We start from the raw sequence: 23,423 nt of genomic DNA, 5'->3' as shown, positions 1-23,423 counted from the left end.
ATGCAAAAGGCCTTAGGGAACCGGGCTGGGGAAACCGGCTGTCTGTGTGGTTGGGTTTAACAGGGATGCATTAGCCCTGCCAGGGTAGTCCTCTATATGGAAAGGCATTCACTTTGCTTTTGTTCTTTAACCAAGTTATGTGGTAAGAGATCACGTCTGGTCTGAAATATTCTGCTCTAAAGCAACTGGTCAAGGAACTGTGGGGAATATCTGATCCTCAGGATAACTGGACTAACAGCAAATGCAAATCCTGATTTGGAAACGCAGGGTCCTCTGATGGTTGTCTTACTACCTGCCCACGGTAGGGCACTCCTAGGAAACATGCCGACATCCACATAGGAAGGAACAACTATTTAAAACATGATGATCACTAAAGTTACTGTTGTCTAATGGAAGAATTTTGTATTTTTACCCATTTAAAAGTTTCTGTATTTTTAAAACATTCCCAACTGTCAAGTGTAATAAGGCACCTTACGTCTACAAAGAGGACCTATTAATTCCAACTTGAGGATTCTGAAACAATCCGCATTAATCACTCATCAGCACTTGTGAGTGATTCATGATATATAATGGCTCGAATAATCGTGCATAGAGTTGAAGTTAGTTTCAAATGCCTCACACATTTTCTTTCAGTGTGTTGTAATTCTTCCCTTCTGAATTGGGGTTTAAACAGCATGCAGAAAATAGTACCTAAGATCATTATGCAATTTTTAAATCATCTGTTCCCAGCTATTTCCATAAACTTATTTGTTACTTGGAAACTACACACAGAAGAGAGCCAAAATTTCATTTTAAATAGAAATCCTGCAAATGTTTTCCTGTAGGACATTTCATCTGCAGTATATCTAATTTGGTAATTGTCATTCCGGCTAAATATTAACGTTAGCTCCTGGCAACAAATGACTGTCAATTCTCTTTTTCAGACCATCTCTCGAGAGCACCTTCTCATGCGCCTCCTCGAGTGTGACGTCATCGTTTATAACATCACCGAGAACCCACAGCAGGCAGAGGAGGCCATCTGGGCAGTCTCTGGTCAGTGAACCGCTCTCTCCTCTCTCCAGGGAAGCTACTCTTGTGCAACTTCCTTAACCTTAGAGCCGTCTAGTGACCACGAGGCAAATTACGACCCCGGGAAAACCTGTCTGAGACCTACCCAAAATAAGAATGAAATTAGGCTAATGAATATGCCTTTGGATGGTGTTAGAGCTAAGCTGAGGCATAAGGAAAATCTTCGAGAGTTTATTTGAGCAAAACTTGATTCATGAGAGCTCGCCACCTCGGAAGTGGTTCGGAGCTGTCCAGCAACAGGAGCCAGGGGAGACACTGACAGAGCAAAGGCGGAGCAAAGCAAGGGAATTATTGGATTGGCTATAGCTTAAGCATTTGCCCGACCTGGAAGAGCCTCGCTGCCGGTCGTGATTGGTCATCCTCGGGTTTTGATTTCCTAACCCTGTGGCCTTTACAGACCTAGGTTTTGGTTTGCTTATGGGGACTGCTATGGCCTTAGAGCCACCTGAGACTTAATGGCCTCCTTGAATTAATTGAACAATGTGCGCTTCTGAAGAATAGAATTGGTTAATCGTGAAAAGAAAGGAAACAGTAACTTTCAAAATTCAACCTGTATTCATTCTACAGGCACTGCTTAAGGAGGTAGGGTTAAATGCATTGGGAAGATACAAAGACAAACGAGGCAAAGATTATGCCCTCAAAGTCCCTGTAGTCCCACGGGAGAGATGAGGCACACGTGAGGAACTTTAATGCAGGACAGAGAATGGCATGTTCACAAGAAAGGCATCACAAGACAGGTGTGCCTTTAAGAGGAGAGGACTTATTTCTATGAGGATTTGAGTCAATTCAACAAATGTCCACTGATAGCAAGGGTCAGCGAGGGCTTGGGCAGAATGCTTACATTTTTCAAATGCTTTCAAAACTGTAATGAACTCTAAGGACCACAGGTCTGAGAGAACAGGGTGATGTTTAGCAATTTGGGGCTGTTATGATTCACCTCTTGATTAAGTCGGGAGCAAAGGAGAAAGCGTATCAGCTTATTTGAATCAGCATCCTAGACTAGCAGGACAGCCAAAAAGACGCAGAGCACCTTATATTTGAATATTTTATACACATCAGTATTTTTGTTTCAGGCAGATTAGATCAGAGGTCAGCAAGCTTTTTCTGTAAAGGGCCAAAGAGTAAATATTTTTGTCTATTCGAGCCAACTACTGTGCTGTTGTAGCAAGAAGGCAGCCATAGACAATATGGAAATGATGGGCTAGGTTCCAATAAAACTTTATTTATAAAAAAAGGCAATACTTTACCAACCCTTGAATAAGATCAATAGCAAAGCAATATTTTAGCTGAAATTCAAAGAAATGGAATGCAGCCTCAGGAATGCCTCTACCACATTCCGGGAAATAGTGGAAAAGTACTGTCTGCGGATGTGTGGGATTCCTCAGGGGCTTAGAATGTTTGATTTCTCTTTTATAACTTGTGCCTACATTTCATCCAGTGAGAAACAAATCAAAAACACGAACATTGTATCGTCTTTTGAAGCAGAGCTTTTCTGAAAAGCCTACTTTCTGCATGTTGTCCCTTTGCAAATATCTACAGATGATGTATAACTGCCCCTTCTAAAATAATTGCACCATTTAAAATTGCAATCAGAGCTAACATTTATTGAGTTCCTTCTTTTGTGTCAGGCTTCGAAAACTAATTTTTCTATATAATGTATACTTGCAATGTTTAAACATTTTTTTCTGAAATAAACCCTGGGCATGTTTTGAAAATTAAAAAGCACAATAGGGCTGGGGCACCTGGGTAGCTCAGGCGGTTAAGATTCTGAGTCTTAGTTTCAGCTCAGGTCATGATCTCAGGGTGGGGAGATCGAGCCCCGCATTGGGCTCATACACTGGGCAGAGTCCACTTCAGATTCCCTCTCCCTCTGCCCCTCCCGCTCGTGCTCTCTCTCTCTTTCTCTCTCTCTAAAATAAATAAATCTTAAGATAAAATAAAAAGCACAGTAAGGCTTAGAATAAAAAGCTACAATTCCTTGCATTTCCCTTCTACTCCATCCCTACACCCCAAAAGGAAGCTCATTTAACCCACTTGTACCTTTTAATGCATAAAAATGCTTGCACTGATGTCCTTTGGTTATGAATTTGAGACATTAGCCCCGGCCCTCCTGCTGTGACAGATGAGCTGCTCCTCCTCATAGGACCCCCCCACTGCGCCCGGGGGGGGGGGGACATAATGGTTTCCCAGATTTTGACACCGCATCTCCTTTCGTGAGCTTTAAAATGGAGTGTGTTTTACTGCCTTCTTCATTCTAATGAGCAGCTTTAATAATTAAGAAAATGTTACCTCTCTATTTGGGGGAAAGGTTTTAACTGTCTTACCTCATTTTTGAGAAGCAGAGTGTGTGTGTCTGCAAGAAAGTACAGTCAGAGGCCCTCAGCCTGTCATCGGGGTCACCTGAGGGGGTGGGGGGAGTGTGGGCTTGGTGGGGCTTCGAGAATTTTGTCCTTTTACCTGATGTGCACATTCTTAGATTTGGGGTTTATTTTTTGTTTTGGGCTTCTTTGCATGTTTGTTTGTTTGTTGTGGGTTTTTTTCTGAGATTTTTATTTATTTATTTGAGATAGAGCAAGAGCAAGAAAGAGAGAGAAAGAGAGAGAGAACATGAGAGGGGTGGAGGGGCAGAGGGAGGAGAAGCAGGCTCTCCACTGAGCAGGGAGCCTGACACGGAGCTCAGGGTTTGATCCCAGGACCTGGGATCACGACCTGAGCCAAAGGCAGGCACTTAACCGACTGAGCCAGGCACCCCTGTTGTTGTTGTTGTTGTTGTTGTTGTTGTTGTTGTTGTTGTTGTTGTTTGCAAAGGATATGTCTTACTTCTTAATATGTTTTATTAAGTAATTTTAAAATGTTTTAATATAAGAGGCTTCTCCTACCTTACTTTTCACAGATGCTATCAAAAGAAGGCAAGATGACACAGGAGAAGGGAACAAGTATTAGGAATGAGAAAAACCATTTGCATATAAGGATAAAATGTGCTTGTTCACTAGTGAACAAGGAGATGATTTTAGACCCATTAAAATGATCATAAATGAAAGGATAACCCACTTTGAGGAGCTCTAAGTGGGCCGAGCAGTCCCAAACTAGGCCAGTCTGAAGCACAGTAGAGCCAAAAGGGTAAAAGGGCAAAATTAAATTGAAGAGGCCATTTTTGTTAATAGAATGAAAATGGAACCAAAATTAACACTTGAGTCGGAGATTAATACGTGGACATAGTGTTCTCATCCTCAATTCAGTAACGCCTTCGCACCTTAGGGTCGGACTCCACACATTCATTGGATTCAGGGTATCAGCATTCTGTTGTTTGGCTTCTTTAGGGAATCAGCTCGTGAGACTAAAAATGTACCATGACAACCGTGTCACTTAGCTCCTCTGACAATTTAATTAGACCTCCCTTTATATTTTTTTTCTGGAAAATTATACATCATGAAAAATATTTTAATGGAATCACATGCCGACAGTATTTAAGGAGATTTAATGCTTCAGTGTGTGGAGACCCCCCGCCCCGGGAGGTGACAAACCCTTTAGCAATCCAATGTTCATGCTTCCATCCACCACTGTTTTAAATTCTGATCCCTACAGAGTGTCCATAATCAGCCATTCCCGCCGTACCCGAGGCCCTCCAGCCACGGCCCACAGCACCTGCTGCATAGGCTGCCTCCCCGCCCAGGCCAGGGGGAGTGGGAAGGGAGGTCACCCCCCCAGATTACTTCCTTCCACAGCAGCGCAAGTGACACAGGACCGCTTTAGGTGAAATCGTAAGGGGGGGGGTCCCACCTTTGGATTTGGGGCCTCTGTAGCCCCAGCCCCAACCTTGCTAGGTCCTTCTGCTCTATTCTCCACGCAGCTGGCTGGCTGTCGGGCATAGCGGGGAGAGCCAGCCTTTGCAACCAGGCTGCCGGGATCGGACTGTGCCCCCCACCTCTCCTCCATGCTCTGGGCAAACTGCACCCCAGTTCCCAATCTGTAAAACAGAAATAATAGTAGGACCTATCTCATAACAGTAAAGATGCAGGAAAGGCCGTGAACTGTTCTAGTCCATACCAGCGAGGATCAGTGCTCCCACTGGCCCCCCGTAAAAGTGCAATCACACTGCTACGGGCCAGGAGGCAGAAAGGAGGGTTAGACCTGGGGCTGGGCTCAGTAGAGTTTGGGTGGCTAGAGGGAGAATGCCAAGAACCATGAAGGCAGGGGGACCAGTGAGGGAAGATCAGAGGTGACCCCCGTCTTAATTTCAAGTCCATACATGATGGGGAAAACAAGGTCTTTGTGAATCCAAATAACGGCCCCACTTTCTGGCCCTACAGCACTGAATGAAGAACTCAGCCACTTTGAAAAGCGCAAGGTGTTTATTTTAGTATCCACGGTGATGACCTGGGCGCGATCCAAACCCCTGGACCCTGTAAGTAGTGCACTAACTTTTCCTTTTTTGTTTTTAAATAAAGCTTTATTTATTTATTTGAGAGAGAGAAAGTGAGTGAGAGGGGAGAGGGGCAAAAGGAGAGGGAGAGAGAGAACCCCAAGCCAACTCCCCACAGAGTGAGGAGCCCAACGTGGGGCTCAGTTCTGGGACCCAAGATCATGACCTGAGCTGAAATCAAGAGTCAGATGTTCAACCAACTGAGCCACCCAGGTGCCCCTATACTAGCTTTTCCTTTATGCAGCCTTTCACCCTGAATACCTTGTGATCTGTGTGTGGAGAGAACTTTCTACAGTGCACTGTGTATTCTTGGCCTCCTGAACCCTATCCCATAATAAGCATTTAGCAGAAATCACCAACTCTAAGCACACTCAATTCTGAGGGGCCTCACTGTGTTATGTGCCAGTTAGGAAGGAAAAGATAAATGATACCTATTAAACCGTAACCATGCTTACTTATCACTTAGACTTCTTATCTGAAAAAGCTCTCTTTTAGGAGTATTGAGACCTCTATTTCTGTCATACGCCTTCTCATGCAGAGATGAAAAGGAGAAAGGACGCCCCACAGAGCTGTTATAGGAACCCCCAAACCCCTTCATCTTCAGAGGCCAGGTGTGTGACTCACCCCTACCTACTGTCTTTGTCCACACAATAACTCAGTAGGAAAGCTGCCTCGTGTCATTTCCTTCCTTTTCCATAAAGTGCGCGGTTATTCCTCTGCAGGAGAGTGTGGACTTGCAGTCGGTCTTCCGGGGCTGTTGACTTTCTTTACTGATATCAGATGGACCTTTGCCATTCTGCCCCAGTGCCTTCGTGCCCGTGAACCACCTTTTCACTCTGGTGCTGAATCACAGAGCAATCTTGTGAAAGACATTTAGAAAGGCAGTTCAATGAACAGGTGCAGTGCCTGATTCCATCAGAAGGGATAACAATATCAGTTGTGCTCAAGGTCACCCAGGTGCCAGCAAGGACGGCGTCAACACTTCCTGGCTGAGCACCTCCGTAAGAACCCACTGATCGATCGCAAGGCACATTCTCACTTCAGAGCTCAGAATGTGGGGAGGGAAGGGCACATGTTAGAATCAATGGAATACATTCCTTATCAGGAGGAAATATGTAGGGACTTACCACACATTGCGTCAAAGGCCATTTGTTTGTTTAATTGTCTCTCCCTTGGTGAACTGGGAGATCCTTGAGATCAGAGACCTAAGGTTTTCTGTCCTTTTCTCGTAAAGTTCACTCACCCACTCCATCTGGTTGCCGTCACCTCAACGGCCAAGCTGGTCATTTGACTCCTGTTCTAGTTTCTTCCTTCAGACTGTCCAGTGAAGTGTCTGTTACAAAACCGTCATTGGTCACTTGACTGGCAGCTGGCCTGCCAGACTGTGCTCACTCCTTCAGTTATAAACTAACTCGTACTGAATTCAGCAAGATGGGAGTGTATTGGCTCATAACTGGCAAGTCCGAAGGTGGACTTCAGGCACAGCTGGAGCTAGAAGCTTAAACAATGGCTTCAGAGCTCACTACTCTCTCTCTTCTGTTGCTTCCTTCCTTCCTGAGTAGTCTTCATTCTCAGGTAGGCTCCCCTCCTGCTGGCCCCAGCAGCTCCCAGGCTTACCTCTCCAGAGCTTCAATTCCCTTGTTCACTTTGGTGGTCCCAGGACTGGAATATGCTATGAGTCCAAGTGTTGGGCCTAAACTTGAGCCAGTCACTATGGCCAGGGGAACACAGAGCTCGGGTGGTGGGCCAGGCCTGGGGTTATATACTCACTTCTAGAGGCAGGGAGGATCAGTCCCTAAACTGCGTGGGCTGAGAGTGGAGAAGAAGTGGGTCCCCCAGAAGAAAATATAGGGAAATGGCTGCCGTGTTAGCTCCTATGTCCTGTGGTACGTCTGTATCCTCTCCCTGTGGTTCTAACTTATATTTCCTCGACAGCCCATGATGGCTTGAAGTGAGGTTTACGAAAGTGTAACTTATGTAAAGTACAGGTGACCCTCTTTCCTGGACACTAATGTGAGTTTTGACAAATGCACACGGTTGTGTAACCACCACAGCAGTCAAGACAGAGAACCAATTTGGGGGCGTTTCCATCACGCCCCAAGATTCTCTACCCCACACCACACAAAAGCTCACTTCCGGATGGATCATATAATTAAAAGTAAAAGCCAACACTTTGATTTTTTAAGAAAAATTAATAGAACTTGTAGAGGAAGAGTTCTTAAACAGGACCTAGTAATGCTAAATATGACCCCCAAAAATGAGTAAAATCAACTGCAGTGGAATGAATGAGGTAGTTATGGATGAAATGATGCTGTGTGTGAGATTTGCCTTCGAAATCACCCCGGGGTTGAGGAAGGAGATGCAGGGCCGAGAGGAAACCAGGTTCGCTATGCAGGAACCCGAATAGAATCTCGAATCGTGCGGAAACATCACACGAACCCAAACTGAAGGGTGTTCTATTAGAGAACTAGTCCATGTGCTTTTAGAATGGCAATAAAAGACAGAAAACCGAAGCCCTGCTCCAGATAAAGATGAGTGAGACATGGCAGTTCCGGGCCAGACGGGATCTTGGGCTGGACCCTCTGCCGGAGGATAAAGCGCTATAAAGGACATCGCTGGGACAGCTGACGACGTTGGAGCATGGACTGTTGGTTGGATAAAATTATTTTATCAACATTAAATTTCCTGAATTTTATCACCGTATTATAGTTTCATGAGAGAATGTGTTTAGGAGATACGCACTGAAAAGTTAAGAGAAGAGGGGCACGGTGTATGCAGCCTGCTCTCAAATGGTTCAGAAAGAAAGAAAGAACGTGTGTGTGCTGTGGGGAAATATAATTAGGAGCAATGTCTTCACCCAACCCGGAAAATCCCTCTGCAAGCCAGTAGAGAAAGAAAACAGCTTTATTACTGAGCAAGCATTAGAATGGAATGTCATGCACGTTGTGGGCAGTCCGCTAAGAGATTCCAAAGATAGAAGGAAATCTCACCTTTTTCTGTAGCCAAGCAGATTCAGTCCATTGCATACATGTTTCCTGATAAACAATAACTAGTTTTTGAGTAAGGGGACTTGACAGCGCCATCTGTCACAGATCGTTCGTCCTAGATTCACCTAGTAATTTGGGTGGCCATCTGTGTTAGCTAATTGGGTTTATCCAGAGGAAAAACAAAACTTTCCTATCTTTACGACAGGAGGTAGTTCTGCAGCTGAGAGCAAGGTGTGCAGCAATGTCAGGCTCCTACCTTCCCGCAGAAACTGGAAGACAGGTGCTCTCTCCCTTAATGTTTACATTTCAAAGAGGTATCTCCCAGGTCCTTGAGAAAGACCTTTCTTGGTTAGATAGCTGGCAAGAGGCTTATTTTGCTTCTAAAAAAAAAAAAACCTCACGCACTTGGGGCACCTGGGTGGCTCAGTCAGGTAAGTGTCTGACTCTTGATTTCAGCCCAGGTCATGATTTCAGGGTCCTGGGACTGAGCCCTGCATCTGGCTCCGAGCTCAGCAGGGAGTTTGCTTGTGATTCTCTCTCTCCCTCTGCCTCTGCTTCCCTCTTCCCCACTTGTGTGCTTGTGCTTTCTCTCTCTCAAATAAATAAATAAATAAATAAAATCTTTAAAAAAAGACACACATTTCAAAGAGACAGAGAAAGAACTTACAAACTTTTTCTGAAAGTATAAGGCTCTGAGAAAAAAGGATGGGGGAGAAGCCTCTTCCCTCGTCAACAGGGAGAATTAAGCTTCTTATTTTTAATTTGTATTTGTCCTTAAGATATTCATACAAATAGAAAGAGAGATACAATGAGAAAACAATGTGATGAAATTTTAAAAATGAGTGGATCTGAGGGGGAAAAAGGTATAGGAGTTCTCCATATTGTTTTTGCAAACTTTCCGTAAATGTGAGATTCTGTCAGTGTGGAAGTTCACAAGTAAGTAAAATGTCGAGAAGCACACTGGGCGCAGAAGAAAGAAGAAAGGTGGAATTTCACTTGTCCCTGTTGTTGTTGCTGTTGTTGCTGTTTTCAGATTTATTTACTTATTTGAGAGACAGAGAGCTGGGGGTGGGGGCGGGGAGGGGCAGAGGGAGAGGGAGAGAGAAACTCAAGCAGAGCACTGAGCACAGAGCCCCATGCAGAGCTCGATCCCACAACCCTGAGATCAGGACCCTGAAATCAGGAGGTGAGCTGAAACCAAGAGTTGGACGCTCAATGGACTGCATCACCCAGGTGTCCCTCAGTCTCCCCTGTTTGAGGCACAGTTGCACTAATAGTCTAGGGTTTTTGTGCAAGTCACAAGTGACTTGTGATGATGAGTTGAGCTCAGCTAAATTTGTAAGGGCAGGACATGGGAGGATCTGATAAATGTGAGGCCTCAAAACATGGCTCTCTGTCACCCAGCCCCACACAAATACTGAATAAAACCATTTGAGTGCAACCCCTTAATGAGTTCCTTTAAGGCCTATGACTGCCTCCTTGCCCAGAGATGTTCACCATCCCAGTTGTGGTTACGGTTGGGAGAGGAAGTTCGAATATCTGTCCTCAGTGTCTGTCATAGAGATGACTGGTTCCCCCTTTTCTAGGGAAATGGAACAAACTGAGCCAAACCTGCTCTGAAGGACTGTTTGTCCCCCAAAAATCTAACTGAAGGGTGTGGGGCAGAGGAAGACTTTGGCATCAGTGGAAATCAGGGCTTTCAAGTTGCAAGTAACAGAATCTAGCTAGAGCTAGCAGACACAGAAAGAGGACGCTGTTGTGAAGATATAAGCAATGTCTTACAAAATCCATGGACAGAGAGCCATCAGGCCGTAGAGGTTGGGGAGCTGGGCAGACCCTGTGCACCTGTCCCCCTGCTCTTCTCTGCTTCTGCCTTCTCGTCATCATCCCAGGAAATCTTAACAACCTGGTCCTCCGAGGAAAGTAGGGGTCATTAACAAGATATGTCAAGCTGGAAAAAAATCATTGTGAACTCATGACTTTAAGAAAGACAGATCTCTGGGGCGCCTGGGTGGCACAGTTGTTAAGCATCTGCCTTCGGCTCAGGGCATGATCCCAGCACTCTGGGATCAAGCCCCACATCAGGCTTCTCCGCTAGGAGCCTGCTTCTTCCTCTCCCACTCCCCCTGCTTGTGTTCCCTCTCTCGTTGGCTATCTCTATCTCTGTCAAATAAATAAATAAAATCTTTAAAAAAAAAAAAAAAGACAGATCTTCAGCTCTGTCATTATGAAAAAATGGCAGCCCTCCTGGGCCTCCCTGAGACACAATTAATTGTTCATCCCTAACGCCACTTTTTGGTACACTAGCTCCAGGACACTACGGAAGGTACTGGATTCGTGTTTCGGGTCAGTAAAAACCTGGGTAAGCCTGGAACGTATCTTTGGTGCTAGGAAGCTAAGACATTTTCAGAGATGCCATGGGCAGTGCTGAGAGTCCAAGGAGGGCTCCCCAGTAGCCCAGTGGTGAAGGGTGAGCATCAGGAAAATAATTTTGCATGCTGGGCATTTCCCACTGCCCTTTCAGATCCAGTCTCCACTTTTCTCCACCCTGCTCTGGTCTGACAGGCTAGGTCAGCAAGCAAGCTTGCCCTCTCCTGCCCACTGGGTTTGATTTTATTTATTTCTTAGAGAATGAGAGAGTGAGAGCAAGCACGAGCAGGGGGAGCAGCAGGCAGAGGGAGAGGGAGAAGCAGGCTCCCCGCTGAGCAAGAAGCCCGATGCGGGACTCGATCCCAGGACCCTGGGATCATGACCTAAGCCAAAGGCAAATGCTTAACCTACTGAGCCACCCAGGTGTCCCAATAATGCCGTTTTTAAACTCTCCTCAAATTACCCACTTTGTCCTGCTAAGACGCCGCCTGACACATTGTGGTTAACTGAAATCCATTGAGTTGGTGAAAAGCCATGACGTCATTATACAACTCAAAAGAGAAAGGTGAGCTTGGATTGGTGTAGACACTGCTGGTCCCCTGGCACCCACCCCCCTCCTCCGTCCTCCTTGCCAGCAGAGTCCTGATTTGCTCAGGATTTGCCCATGAGAGCCAGGGAAAGGGGACGCTATCCCCAGCTCCAGGGGGAAAGCCTTATGAATCCAAATGAACCGTGATGGCCCCATTTCTCTCACCAATGATGAGCTAAGGGGCAGGCATGAAAGCTAATTCCAGAATGCCAGGGAGTAACAGCCAAACCCCAGACACATAGAATGTCTTAGCCGTGGTGAAAGTTTATTCCTTACTCGTATGCAACATATGACAGGTGTTCTTGATGAATGAGTAAGTGTCCTCCCAACTCTGATTTGGGACCCAGGTTCCTCCCACTGGATGGCTTGACCATCTTCCAGAGTGGCCTCCAGAACCATTATGCAAGTCTACATCAAGCTTGGGGACTCGGGGTAGAAGGCACAAAAGATCACACACGGGAAGCTTTCCAAGCCAGGCGTGGAAGACATGTGCATCCCTTCCTAAATCCCTTTGACTCAAACCCAGTCACGTGGCCACACCCAACTGCAAGAGAGCTGGCGATATGTCATCTAGCTCTGCACCCAGGAAATCAGCGTGGTCCAGGCGTTGGCACAGAGAGAAGTCTGCCAGGAAACCTCTGTGAAGGGCTCGTCCCTGATTAGACGATGCAACCTTCTTTCTGGGGATACTGTCCCCTCGGACATGACACTTGGAACTAACTGCTGCTGTCAGTCTTGCTAGGAGCCCGAAGAGGGAGGGCACACCCCAAGGGAGAGAGAGCCGAGAGAGCATCAGAGGAGCAGAGAAGCCCATCACAGGGCACCTGGAGCTACCCTGGCTCTTTTGTGTTGTTTTAAGGAGGCCCCACACCCAACACAGAGCCCAACATGGGGCTTGAACTCACAACCGTGAGATCGAGACCTGAGCCAAGATCAAGAGCCAGACACTTACCAACCGAGCCATTCAGGTGCCCCTGGAGCCACCCTGCTTCTGATGTTATTTTGGGGAGATAATGAATCCCATCAGTGTTGAGGCCATTTTGAATTTAGTTTTCTGTTCCTTGTAGCCAAAAGCATCCAAACGGATACAAAACTGTATACAGGGTGTTTATTTTTATTTATTTTTACTTTTATTTTTTTATTATGTTCAATTAGCCACCATATAATACATCATTAGTTTCTGATGTAGTGTTCAGTGATTCATTAGTTGTGTGTAACACCCAGTGCTCATCACAACACGTGCCCTCCTTAATACCCATCACCCAGTTACCCCATCCCCCTACCCTCCAGCATTTTTTAATACAAAAGAAGGGTAAATATAATAGAATATTTTCATTTGTATTTGTTTTAATAAGTGGGAGAATCTTAATACTTATGGGGCCTTTTTCTTTAGTATCTGTTTTATTTTTTTAAGACTTTAAAATTTTTTAAAAAATTTATTTACCTAAGAGAGAGAGAAAGTGAGGCAGAGGCAGAGGCAGAGGGGGAAGCAGAGTAGGACTTGATCCCAGGACCCTGGGATCATGACCTGAGCCGAAGGCAGGCGCTTAACCAGCTGAGCCACCCAGGCGCCCCTAGTATCTGTTTTAAAAGTATAGCTATGTGTTTGCTTTCTTATGTGTGAGTCAAGAGCGGTGACCGTTACTCAGCCACAGAGCTCGGAGGAGAAAGGACTGATGTGCTCTGATAGTCCCACGGAAGGTCCAGCAGGTGTGCCACACAAGCAGTCAAACACAATGACCAGTGGAAAAGCAGGCCCAACACCGTAGTACAAGACAACAGATTTCACCCAAACAGAAAGGGGAGGACCGCTCTGCAGAGTCAGTTCTTCACCTCCTGGAAGGATGAAACCCCTAAGCAAGCTGACTGAGCGTAGTGAGATGTTACCAAGGCAGGCTACGTTTCCAGGAATGCTTCCGGCCACCACTGTGTGACAACCAAATATCATGAATACACCGACAAAAAGCTGACTCATCATTTATTGGAAAAGCACAGATGCAAATAGTTACAAGGAACCAAAACCTCTATGAAAGAAACAGGATCAAAATATACTTCATTTGTCGTCTATTTGTAACAAGTGACATTTAAGGACTAGAGGGAACACAGCCCAGCGACCAGTAGCGAAGGTTCCTAGTGTGCAAGCCAGGTCTCTGTCCCAACCCGGCATCGGGATGACAACCTGCAGCCCAGGCTGGTTCCCATGGATGGGCAACAGTGCAGCTGGCCAGGGAGATGGCGAGCTTCCTTGCCCCTCAGTCCTGGGCTCAGAATGTCAAGGAAGAGGTTGACTGGCCATCAAAACCTGTGGCCAGAGAACCAGAGCACTGGGGATGTGACCATCTCTGCTGCAGCCACGAGGATGGAAGGTGAGGCAAATCCTAGAAGAGGGGTGCTGGGCACCCAGGGAGCCCAGGAGGGCCCATCAGGCAGGCTGCCCCCCCCCATCATGACAGCTGGGGCTCTGGAGATGGACTCAATCCATCCTAAAGGCAAAGCCAATTACACTGTTGCCAGACCCCATGTGAGTGGGATCCCCAGATCTGGCAAATGCAGATACAGGATGCCCAGTTAAATTTGGAATTTAGAGAAATCATGAATAATGTTTAGCATAAGTATATCCCATGGGGGTATTTAAGACATACTTACACTGAGAAATTTTTTGTTTGTTTATCTGAAATTCAAATTTAGCTGGCTGTCCTGTATTTTTCTCTGGCAATCCTCCGTGTGAGCCACTGGGCATACTTTAGAGGTCAGCTAATCACATAATAGGTACTCATTGAGTGTCCACCACACCCAGAATTGAGGTGGGTTAGCTTGATCTTCTCCTGACTCTCTCCCAGTCTCCCTCCCACTGCAATACCACCATTCCAGCTGCTCCAGCCTCAGTGCCTGCCACCCACCAGCCAAACCATCAGTACATTGTGGTAACTCATCACCCAAAATGTGGCGGAATCCGTCTTGCTCTCTTTGTATCCATGGCGACGTTTTAGCCCAAGCCTTGGCCTTTACCACCCCCCACTACAAAAGCAGCCTGGTAACTGGTGCCTGCCATCACCTCCTTCCAATCCAATCTTTAAGGAACAGCCTAAGTGATCCTGTGAAAATATAATTCAGATCATGTTTTAGTTCTGTTTAAAATGCTCAAAACCCTTCAGTGCCTTCTTATCCTCTTAGACTAAATGTAAATTTCTCAACATGGTCCACAAGCCCTGATCAACTGGCTATTGCCTGCCTTGTCCTCTACCAATTCCCAGCTTGGCCTTGGTCCTTTGGGCCCTTCCTGCCAATAATTGTGCCACTTCTGGTCCTCATCCTAGTGTTTTTGCTGTCTCTGATTCATTCCATGTAAACCCAGGACTCAAATGCTTTGGATTGATTATTGAACGTGGACCACTGTGATGTGGTTGAAAGGCTCCTTATTGAACCCTGTGTTTTAAAAATCTTCCTCCAACTACTAGGACCTCTATGTATGGATGGATCAGGGGAAGTCACTCTGTACCATGAGTCTCAATTTCTTCCTTTGATTTTCTGTAAGTTTTCATTTCCTTGTTCTGGAAGGATCCTTCCATGGATCCACACAGGAGGGTGAGCTGTGGAGGGAATCAATCAACATGATATGCCACTCAGTGGACTGTGGAGAAATATTTTTCATCCTTGATTCCCAATGCAAATTGACATTTCACCTTATCTGACAGAAACTTGCATGTGGAATGCTTTTTCTAACAGGAGGTTGATTTAAGGGGAAAGGGCAAAGTGGAAAAGAGAAAAAAAAACCCACAAGTTAGGTTAAAACATGAAATTATGTATGTTGCCAGAACTATTAAGAAATGGGTTATTTAAAAAAAAAGAAATGGGTTATTTTATTTACCCAAAGGATACAAACATAGTGATCCAAAGGGGCACCTGCACCCCAATGTTCATAGCAGCCATGTCCACAATAGCCAAACTGTGGAAAGAGCCCAGATGTCCATCGGCAGATGAATGGATAAAGACGATGTGGTCTATATATATAATGGAATATTACTCAGCCATCACAAAGAATGAAATCTTACCATTTGCAGCAACGTGGATGAAACTAGAGGGTATTATGCTAAGCTAAATAAGTCAATCAGAGAAAGACAATTATCATATGATTTCACTCATATGTGGAATTTAAGAAACAAAACAGGATCATAGGGCAAGGGAGGGAAAAATAAAATAAGATGAAATCAGAGAGGGAGACAAACCATGAGAGTCTTAACTCTAGGAAACAAACTGAAGGTTTGGGGGTGGAGGATGGGAGTGGGGGAGGGGGTAACTGGGTGACGGACATTAAGAAGGACACGTGATGTAATGAGTACTGGGTGTTATATGCAACTGATGAATCCCTGAACTCTACCTCTGAAACTAATAATACACTATATGTTAATTAATTGAATTTAAACAAAATAAAAATTTTTAAAAAGAAATGGGTTATTTAATATCTTTAAAAGACATTTAAATTTTTTATTTTGCCTAAGGTAAGTATAAATGATAACATTTGGCTAGCTAAAACATTTTCAAGGGAGTTGAATAACACTGGGAAAAGTAAGCAGTAGCTTTTCAAATGCTTTCTTTGAACTCTCTGGAACACAGTCGAGCCAGCATTTGGGGCTTAGAAGTTTTATGTAACTCTATGTTTTATGTCTCAGGTCTGGCTTTTTGTCTTTCATAGGATGATTCTGAGATTCCATTTACTGAAGAGGATTATCGAAGAAGAAAACACCATCCAAATTTTCTGGACCACATAAATGCTGAAAAAATGGTTCTCAAATTTGGAAAAAATGTAAGTCTGGAGTAGTAAAGCAGCTAGGGTGAGAGAAGTCCTTTCTGAGGCAGCGCTCGGTGCACACGGCCAGGGCTGGGCTGTTCCACGTGTATCTCAACTTCTTACACGTCTCTGTGTCTAGTCTCCTTGTCCTTATGCCCACAGATCTCTGAGCTTCAGGCTTACCCCAAGATGGGCTGTCCTTTGGTTCTGGTCCCGGTGTTGGTCCAGCCCACTAAGTTGACAGCCTTGTGTTAGGGCCCCAGGAGAGCTCAAGCCCTCGCCCACTAAGGTGTGGGTCCAAAGAGTCCTTTAGCCCAGAAGAGACAAATAACTCAGAGTCCAAGTGGGAAGGTGGGGAGCCACATTTCCCCCTTTTCCAGAATCTCTCTCATCTGATTCTTATACCAGAAAAGTGTGTATTAACCTTACCCTACAAATCTGGAGATGAGGCCTTCCAGAAGTTAAGTAACTAGCTTAAGGTCACATAATTAGGATTTGCTGAGCACCGTCCTGAGCACTTCTTGGCCTTGTCTGATCCACTCCGTACAGCAATGGTGTCATATACATACATAATTATCCCCATTTCACAGATGTGGGCGCTGTGGGGAAGAGGTACCAAGTGGTAGAGCTGTGGTTCAACCTCAGATCCATCCCACCACAAAGACAGCAGGGCTTATTTTTGTTTTATTTTTTCTGGATTCCAAAGCTCCATCATTCAATAGGGTTGATCTGGATGCGGGCACGGTCACGGTCACCTGCTATTATGATATACCTACAGCTACGGCTGAGAACCTCTTGTGACACTAACAGCTTCTTAGCCTTCTGGTGCAGCAAAATTTATCATTTTGACACATAGATATTGTAAAACCATTGTATTTCCTTTCTTTTGTCAAAATAATGGTAGGAATGCCCTGGTGATGAATGAGTTCACTACACCTAAGAATTATTGAAGGTTTGCTCACTATATGCCAGGCGCTATGCTAAATGTTTTACTTATGGTAGTTCACATAATCCTCGTGTATCTCAATAACCCTCAAAATTCTGTGAATCAAGGGCTATTATCATTATCCTCATTTAGCTTATGTAGAACTTATATAGAACCCCCAAACCTCTGAAGGTTCCATCTACTACGTTTTTCCCATGAGCAGAGAACCCACTGTAGGGATATGTAATCATGGCTCTAAGGTGACACCTTGTGGTCTCAGAGGATATATTCAGAGCATTTCATCCTAAAGCAGCAGAATACACATTTTTTTTTTTTTTTGAGTGCACATGGAACATTCTCCAGAATAGATCACATACTGGATCACAAATCAGCCCTCAATAAGTACAAAAAGATTGAGATCATACCATGCATATTTTCAAACCACAATGCTATGAAATCTGAAGTCAACCACAAGAAAAAATTTGGAAAGACCACAAATACATGGAGGTTAAAGAACATCCTACTAAGGAACGAATGGGTTAACCAGGAAATCAAAATAAATAAATAAATACACGGAAGCAAATGAAAATGAAAACACAACAGTCCAAAATCTTTGGGATGTAGCAAAGGCAGTCCTAAAAGGGAAGTATATAGCAATATAGGCTTACCTCAAAAAGCAAAAAAAGTCTCAAATACACAACATAACCTTACACCTGAAGGAGCTAGAAAAGGAACTGCAAATAAAGCCTAAAGCCAGCGTAAGAAGGGAAATAATAAAAATTAGAGCAGAAATAAATGATATAGAAACAAACCCAGTAGAACAAATCAATGAAACTAAGAGATGGTTCTTTGAAAGAATTAATAAAATTGATAACCACCTAGCCAGACTTATGAAATAGAACAGAGAAAGGACCCAAGAAAATAAAATCATGAATGAAAGAGGAAAGATCTCAACCAACATCACAGATATGCAAACAGTTATAAGAGAATATTATGAAAAGTTATATGCCAGCAAACTGGGCAATCTGGAAGAAATGGATAAATTCCTAGAAACATACAAACTACCAAAACCGAAACAGGAAGAAACAGAAAATTTGAACAGACCCATACCCAGCAAAGAAATTGAATCAGTAATCAAAAATCTCCCAAAAACCAAAAGTCTGAGGCCAGAGGCTTCCCATGGGAATTTTACCAAACATTTAAAGAAGAGAAAATACTAGCCAGATGGAAGAGAAGCATAGGGCAAGGTTTGGGGAAAGGCATGGAGCTTCTCCGCTCTCCCCAAATCTCCACATGTTCACCAACCCAGAAGCTCTCCAAACATTCTCCTTTTGGGTTTTTATGGAGTCTTCATCATGTTTGAGTAAATCACAGGCCATTGATCTCCATCCCCCACCCCTCCCTGGAGATGGCAGGGAAGCTGGAAGTTGGCAGTCAACCCACATCTTCAGGTTGGGTCCTGAAGTCACCTGATTAATGTAACAAAAGACATCTATCTCTCTGTTTGCTTGGAAATTCCCATAGTTCTAGGAACTCAGTGCCAGATATGGAGATGAAGACCAAATATATATTTCTTATTATGAGTCACAATATCACACCTTATATTGTGGCCCATTACTAAAAACTCCCTGTGTATGTCCACCTCCCCTACTGGGTAAGTAAAGATCATCATGGAAGGATGCATTTTTATATCTCCCCTTTTCTGTAGGTGCCAGCATAATGCATGCAGGCGTGAAGTCTTCACAGATAATTATCTCTGGCTTTCATTTCATTAAAAGTCCCAAATAAATTTCAGTAGTGGTCAGATCCATTCATACAGGACTCATTTTAACCACTAAAATAATCTGGTTTGGTATGATTAATAATATTACATTTAGCTTTTTTCCTCTCCTTTATCTAATAGGCCAAAAAATTCGCAACTTACGTGGTTGCTGCTGGACTTCAGTATGGAGTGGAAGGTGGCATCTTACATTATTTTTTTAAGGTATGACTTTTTAGTGTCTATGAGGGTTTTTTAAAAAGCGTTTTACACTAAGGTTATGCAATTAGAAGATTTTTTTTCTTTCTCTATTTTTCTTTCCTATGATTGGCAACGTGTATTTACCAATCTCAGAACAATAAGGAAAAAGAGGGATGTCCCTTCATTCATGAGACAGACATTGATTCCTACCATGTGCCAGACACCATTGTAGATTCTGGGAATCTGATACTGTAATAATAAAGTCCCTATATTTGTGGAACTTGCATTCCAGTGGGATGGAGGAGGAGAGCAAGAGGAGTTCACGTAGGGATTTCAGGTGTTGAAAAATAAGATGGAAAGCAACAAAACAGAGAAAGATAGAGAGCCAGAGGTAGGATTGGGAGATTATATCTTGAATATGGTGGTCTGGGAAGGCCTTTCCCATGATATGACATTGAGCAGAAAGTGACAAGGGAGCTGGCTACTTTGCTTTCTGGGGAAAAGGCAGTAGGAACTCTAAGTGTGAAGCCCTGAGTTAGAAATGTGTGGGCTGTATTAAGGAACAACAAAAGATGAGTGTAGCCAATGTACAAGGGAATGGTAGGCAAAGAAGTCCTTTTGTCCTTGTCTGTTCTCAGCTGCTTCTCACCTACCTGACCACTGAATGTTGGCTTTCTCTGGTTCTGGCAGAGGGAGAGGGAGAGAGAGAATCTCAAGCAGACCCCACACTGAGTGCAGAGCCCAACACAGGGCTCGATCTCATGACCCTGAGATGACAAGTTGAAACCAAGAGTCAGATGCTTAACTGACTTTGTGACCCTGGCACCCCCATCTTGTCTTCCCTATCTGCACTCTCCTTGGGTTCATCTGTCCATTTCCATGACTGGTGCCAATGACCCTCAAACATCAGTTTTTTCAGCAGGGCTCGCTCCTGAGTCCTAGCTCTGTGAATCTGGCTGCCTATTTGGCACCTCACTTTGAATGTTTCACAAACCCAAACTCTACCTATAGTCATCCCCAAACCTGCTGTTCCTGCAGGACCCCATCTCAGAAAATGAGACCTTCTTCCACCCGGATGCACCAACCAGAATCCAACTCCTCCCTCGTTCTCATCTGTCACAAAATTTCCCAGTACCATAAAGCCAACCTCCTCAGGATCTCCTTCTCTCCAGCCCCACTCCCCCAGCCCCCCAAGCACAGGCTAGATAGGGCAGACATCTCTTGTCCACATGATTGTCCTGGCCTCCACCTCCCAATTTAGACTCTTACTTCCCATCATTCCTTCACGAGGCAACGAAAGCAAATCTAATGATGTTACTCCACTGCTTAAAACCCTTCAATGGTTTCCCAAAGTCCAAAATATCTTACAAGATCCGGCGGTCACCTCTTTCACTCTTTAAGAGCAATATAAAATAATCTAGTACCTGACAGCTAAACAGTATCCAGACTGTCTATTTCTTTATTGCAATACTTCCAAATGCAGGGAAAAGACAAGGGTTTGGACTCTGAAGATCGGGGTTCAAATCCAGACTCGTGACTCATCAGATGCTTTATCTACTAAGCATTTCATCTTTGAACTGATAACAATTACCCCTGGGCTATGGGGGTAATTTTAGACTTTCATTCTCATTTTTTTGTGAGAATGGAAGGTGTCATGTATGTGAAAGCATTTCCTTTCTGTGTAGACACCGTGCAGATGACGACTGAAGATAGCCTACGAGACTGTAGATTTCCAGAAAAGTATTTCAGCCTGAGGTTACAGTTTCTCTTAATAGGATTTGATCAGCAACTAAATCTCATCAGAACTCATTTTCAAAACATCCCCTTTAGGTGATGACATCGTCAGACAGCTAGGTCTTTTGGATGCCCTGACTCTGGCTGTGTGTGAGCTCTGATAGTTACATACAACCAGGGGAAAATAGGTTTTGCTTTCCTTTCAGAGCGCTTGGTTGGGTGAGGTCCCTGCGTTACCTGTGTTTGGAGATGGAACAAATGTAATCCCAGCAATTCATGTTCTGGATCTAGCAGGGTAAGTGTTCTCCTAGCGCTAGCACTTGCCCGGAAGTAATTGACTAATGTGTCTAAGTAAACACTTAGTGAGCACTACCAAGCGCGAAGACCCTTACATGTGTCACTGTATTCGTTCTTGACGACAACCCTATGCACAAGCTCTGGTTATTGTCTCTGTTTTGGGTCTGGTGGAATAGTGTCCACCATCTAAAAGTGCCAGAAAAGCCCATCGCACAGTCTTCACCCGGAGGTAGGCTCTCCAAAATGTTGGAAGTCATGATTCACACCGGGGTAGGAAATCGTAGTCCCCTCACTGCCTCTTCCAGCCACGTGGCTCCCCTAAGAGAGGCAGGCTTCTCCAGATCTGCACCTGCTCTCTGGACACCCCTCCCCAAAGCACTGTTGAGAAACTTACAGGAGCCTCCAGGTGAGCAGACTTCATGAACCGGAAGTCCTGCCGGGGGTCAGGTGCACTTTGCAGCACACTGGTGAAGCTGGAGCTGGACGGATTGGCCTTGAAATCCTGGCCTTTCTACTTTCCCCAGTGGCTCTTCAGCCTGAGACGCCTCACTTGACCTTCCCAGCTTCCCCATCTGTAGAGATCACCGTCCCACCCCTGACCGTGTTGGAGATGAAGTGAGATACTGCCTGGCCCCCCCAGGGGGCGGTGGTTGGTGAGCCTCTACTTGACTCCATCTCTTTTGCTTTTTCCCCTTGGTGATGGTTTTTCCTGGTGGGCTGCAGAGTGATACAAAACATCATAGACCATGTGCCGAAGCTTCATTACCTGGTTGCTGTGGACGAGTCTGTTCATACCCTGGAAGACTTGGTCAAGGTACAGCCGTTCCATCCCGTATTTGATAGCATTTCTTGAACTGTTTTACCCCTATAGTATAGCGATGGAATTGGGTGTGCTAACAAGACTGGGGACTCCCCAAATGGAATATCCTTAAAACCACAGTCACTGTCGGCATCTGCAGTGCATGTGTTGGGAAATTTACAATCAAGATGGCCTTCCTCTCGTCTGTGCACGGAAGGGAGTGGGAGAGGCCACCTGGGGCCAAGACACACAGGTATCCCACAGGGGGTTACGAAAATGTGTCCTGGACACTTGCCCCAAAGTGCTGATATGGTCAGGTTCCCCAAACCTACTGGCAGCTTCCAGGGGCTCTAAGTCTGTGGGGGCATCTCTCCATTCCAGGCCACTTGTCACCTTGTAGCCCAGCTAGCGCAGCGAGTGTGGCCTTCCCCTGACCTCCCCCTACTCGTCTTTAACATTCAGCTTAGATTTCATCCTCCGAACACCTCTCTGCCTCCTTCCCACCTCCCCCACGGGCCAGTTGCCTCTTTTACCAGCGTCCCCTGGGCAAGCTGCATATGGTCATAATCATCTGTGTCCTCAGCTGCCTGCCCTTCAGACTGAGAGCCCCTGGAGGGCAGGGATCCAGCCTTACTCATCTCTGTCACCAGTCCCTGGCTTGCAGGGGTGAATATTTGCAAAACAAATGAATCAATGCATACCTTCAGGGCACTCCCACTCTGTCCCCCCCCCCAAAAAAGGAAAGAAAATTATTTACTTATATTGACATTCATTTAAGAAATTTTGTATTAAAATCTTAACAGGTAAACCAAATAGTATTTCTATTTTTCTCTAATAGTGCATCAGTAAAAATACTGGCCCTGGGAAAATCCAGAAAATACCCAAAGAAAATGCCTTCCTAACCAAGGACTTAACAGTGAGTGGATAAGAGGTTCTTTTCCTAAATGTGTTGACTCTTGAGGGGTTTGGAGTCCTAGTACCTGGCTTCCAGGTTCCTGTTTGCTCCTGCACAGCTAAACATTTTACCCTAAGCAATTTCCCCTTGTCTTCTGAAAGCTTTGGTTTTCTTTTCTCAAAAACCATCAGAGGTCCTGGTCAGAAACCGTATTTGAAAACTGTTTGATATTAACAGACACTGGATGTCCTTCTCTTTGGCCTCTTTGTGTAATTCACACAGGAACCTGGGGTTTCTGATTCCATTACGACAGAAACCCACACAGCTCTAGTCAGGAGTGTGCCTTTTGAGCTTGCTTTAGGACATAATTTTTTAATTTTTTTAATTATTATTATTCTTTAGGAATAAATTGCATCAAAACCCTACATTTGAGAATGTTTCTGGAAGGACTGGTATCCCTGGTTGCCTCTGGGGAGCAGAGCCGGGTGGGTGGTGATGGGGGTCAAAGAGAATGCTTTCCTCTCTTCTTTTTCTTTTGGATTTTGAGCTCTAGGATTGCACTATTCAAAGAATAGGTACAGTTAAAA

At 44.8% G+C, this 23,423-nt stretch overlaps 1 protein-coding gene across 5 annotated transcripts in view; it reads left to right on the top strand.

Annotated features, from left to right (window-relative positions):
- The window catches only part of AK7 (adenylate kinase 7), a 56,871-nt gene that overhangs the window by 8,538 nt on the left and 24,910 nt on the right, over positions 1-23,423 (top strand). For all 5 annotated transcript variants that reach the window (XR_005837626.1, XR_570349.2, XM_008697939.2 and 2 more), the window contains exons 3-9: positions 924-1,032; positions 5,379-5,473; positions 16,131-16,241; positions 19,055-19,135; positions 21,052-21,140; positions 21,866-21,956; positions 22,780-22,857. Coding sequence is in view for 3 of the 5 variants with exons in the window: in XM_008697939.2 (XP_008696161.1) it covers positions 924-1,032; positions 5,379-5,473; positions 16,131-16,241; positions 19,055-19,135; positions 21,052-21,140; positions 21,866-21,956; positions 22,780-22,857 (654 nt within the window). In the remaining 2 variants the exon portion in view is untranslated. The remainder of the gene's footprint in view (positions 1-923; positions 1,033-5,378; positions 5,474-16,130; positions 16,242-19,054; positions 19,136-21,051; positions 21,141-21,865; positions 21,957-22,779; positions 22,858-23,423) is intronic.

This window comes from Ursus maritimus, unplaced genomic scaffold (assembly GCF_017311325.1).
Source record: "Ursus maritimus isolate PB19 unplaced genomic scaffold, ASM1731132v1 scaffold_25, whole genome shotgun sequence".
NCBI classification, from domain to species: domain Eukaryota; kingdom Metazoa; phylum Chordata; class Mammalia; order Carnivora; family Ursidae; genus Ursus; species Ursus maritimus.
The sequence above is the reverse complement of the archived record's forward strand: the minus strand, read 5'-3'. Positions and strand labels throughout refer to the sequence as shown.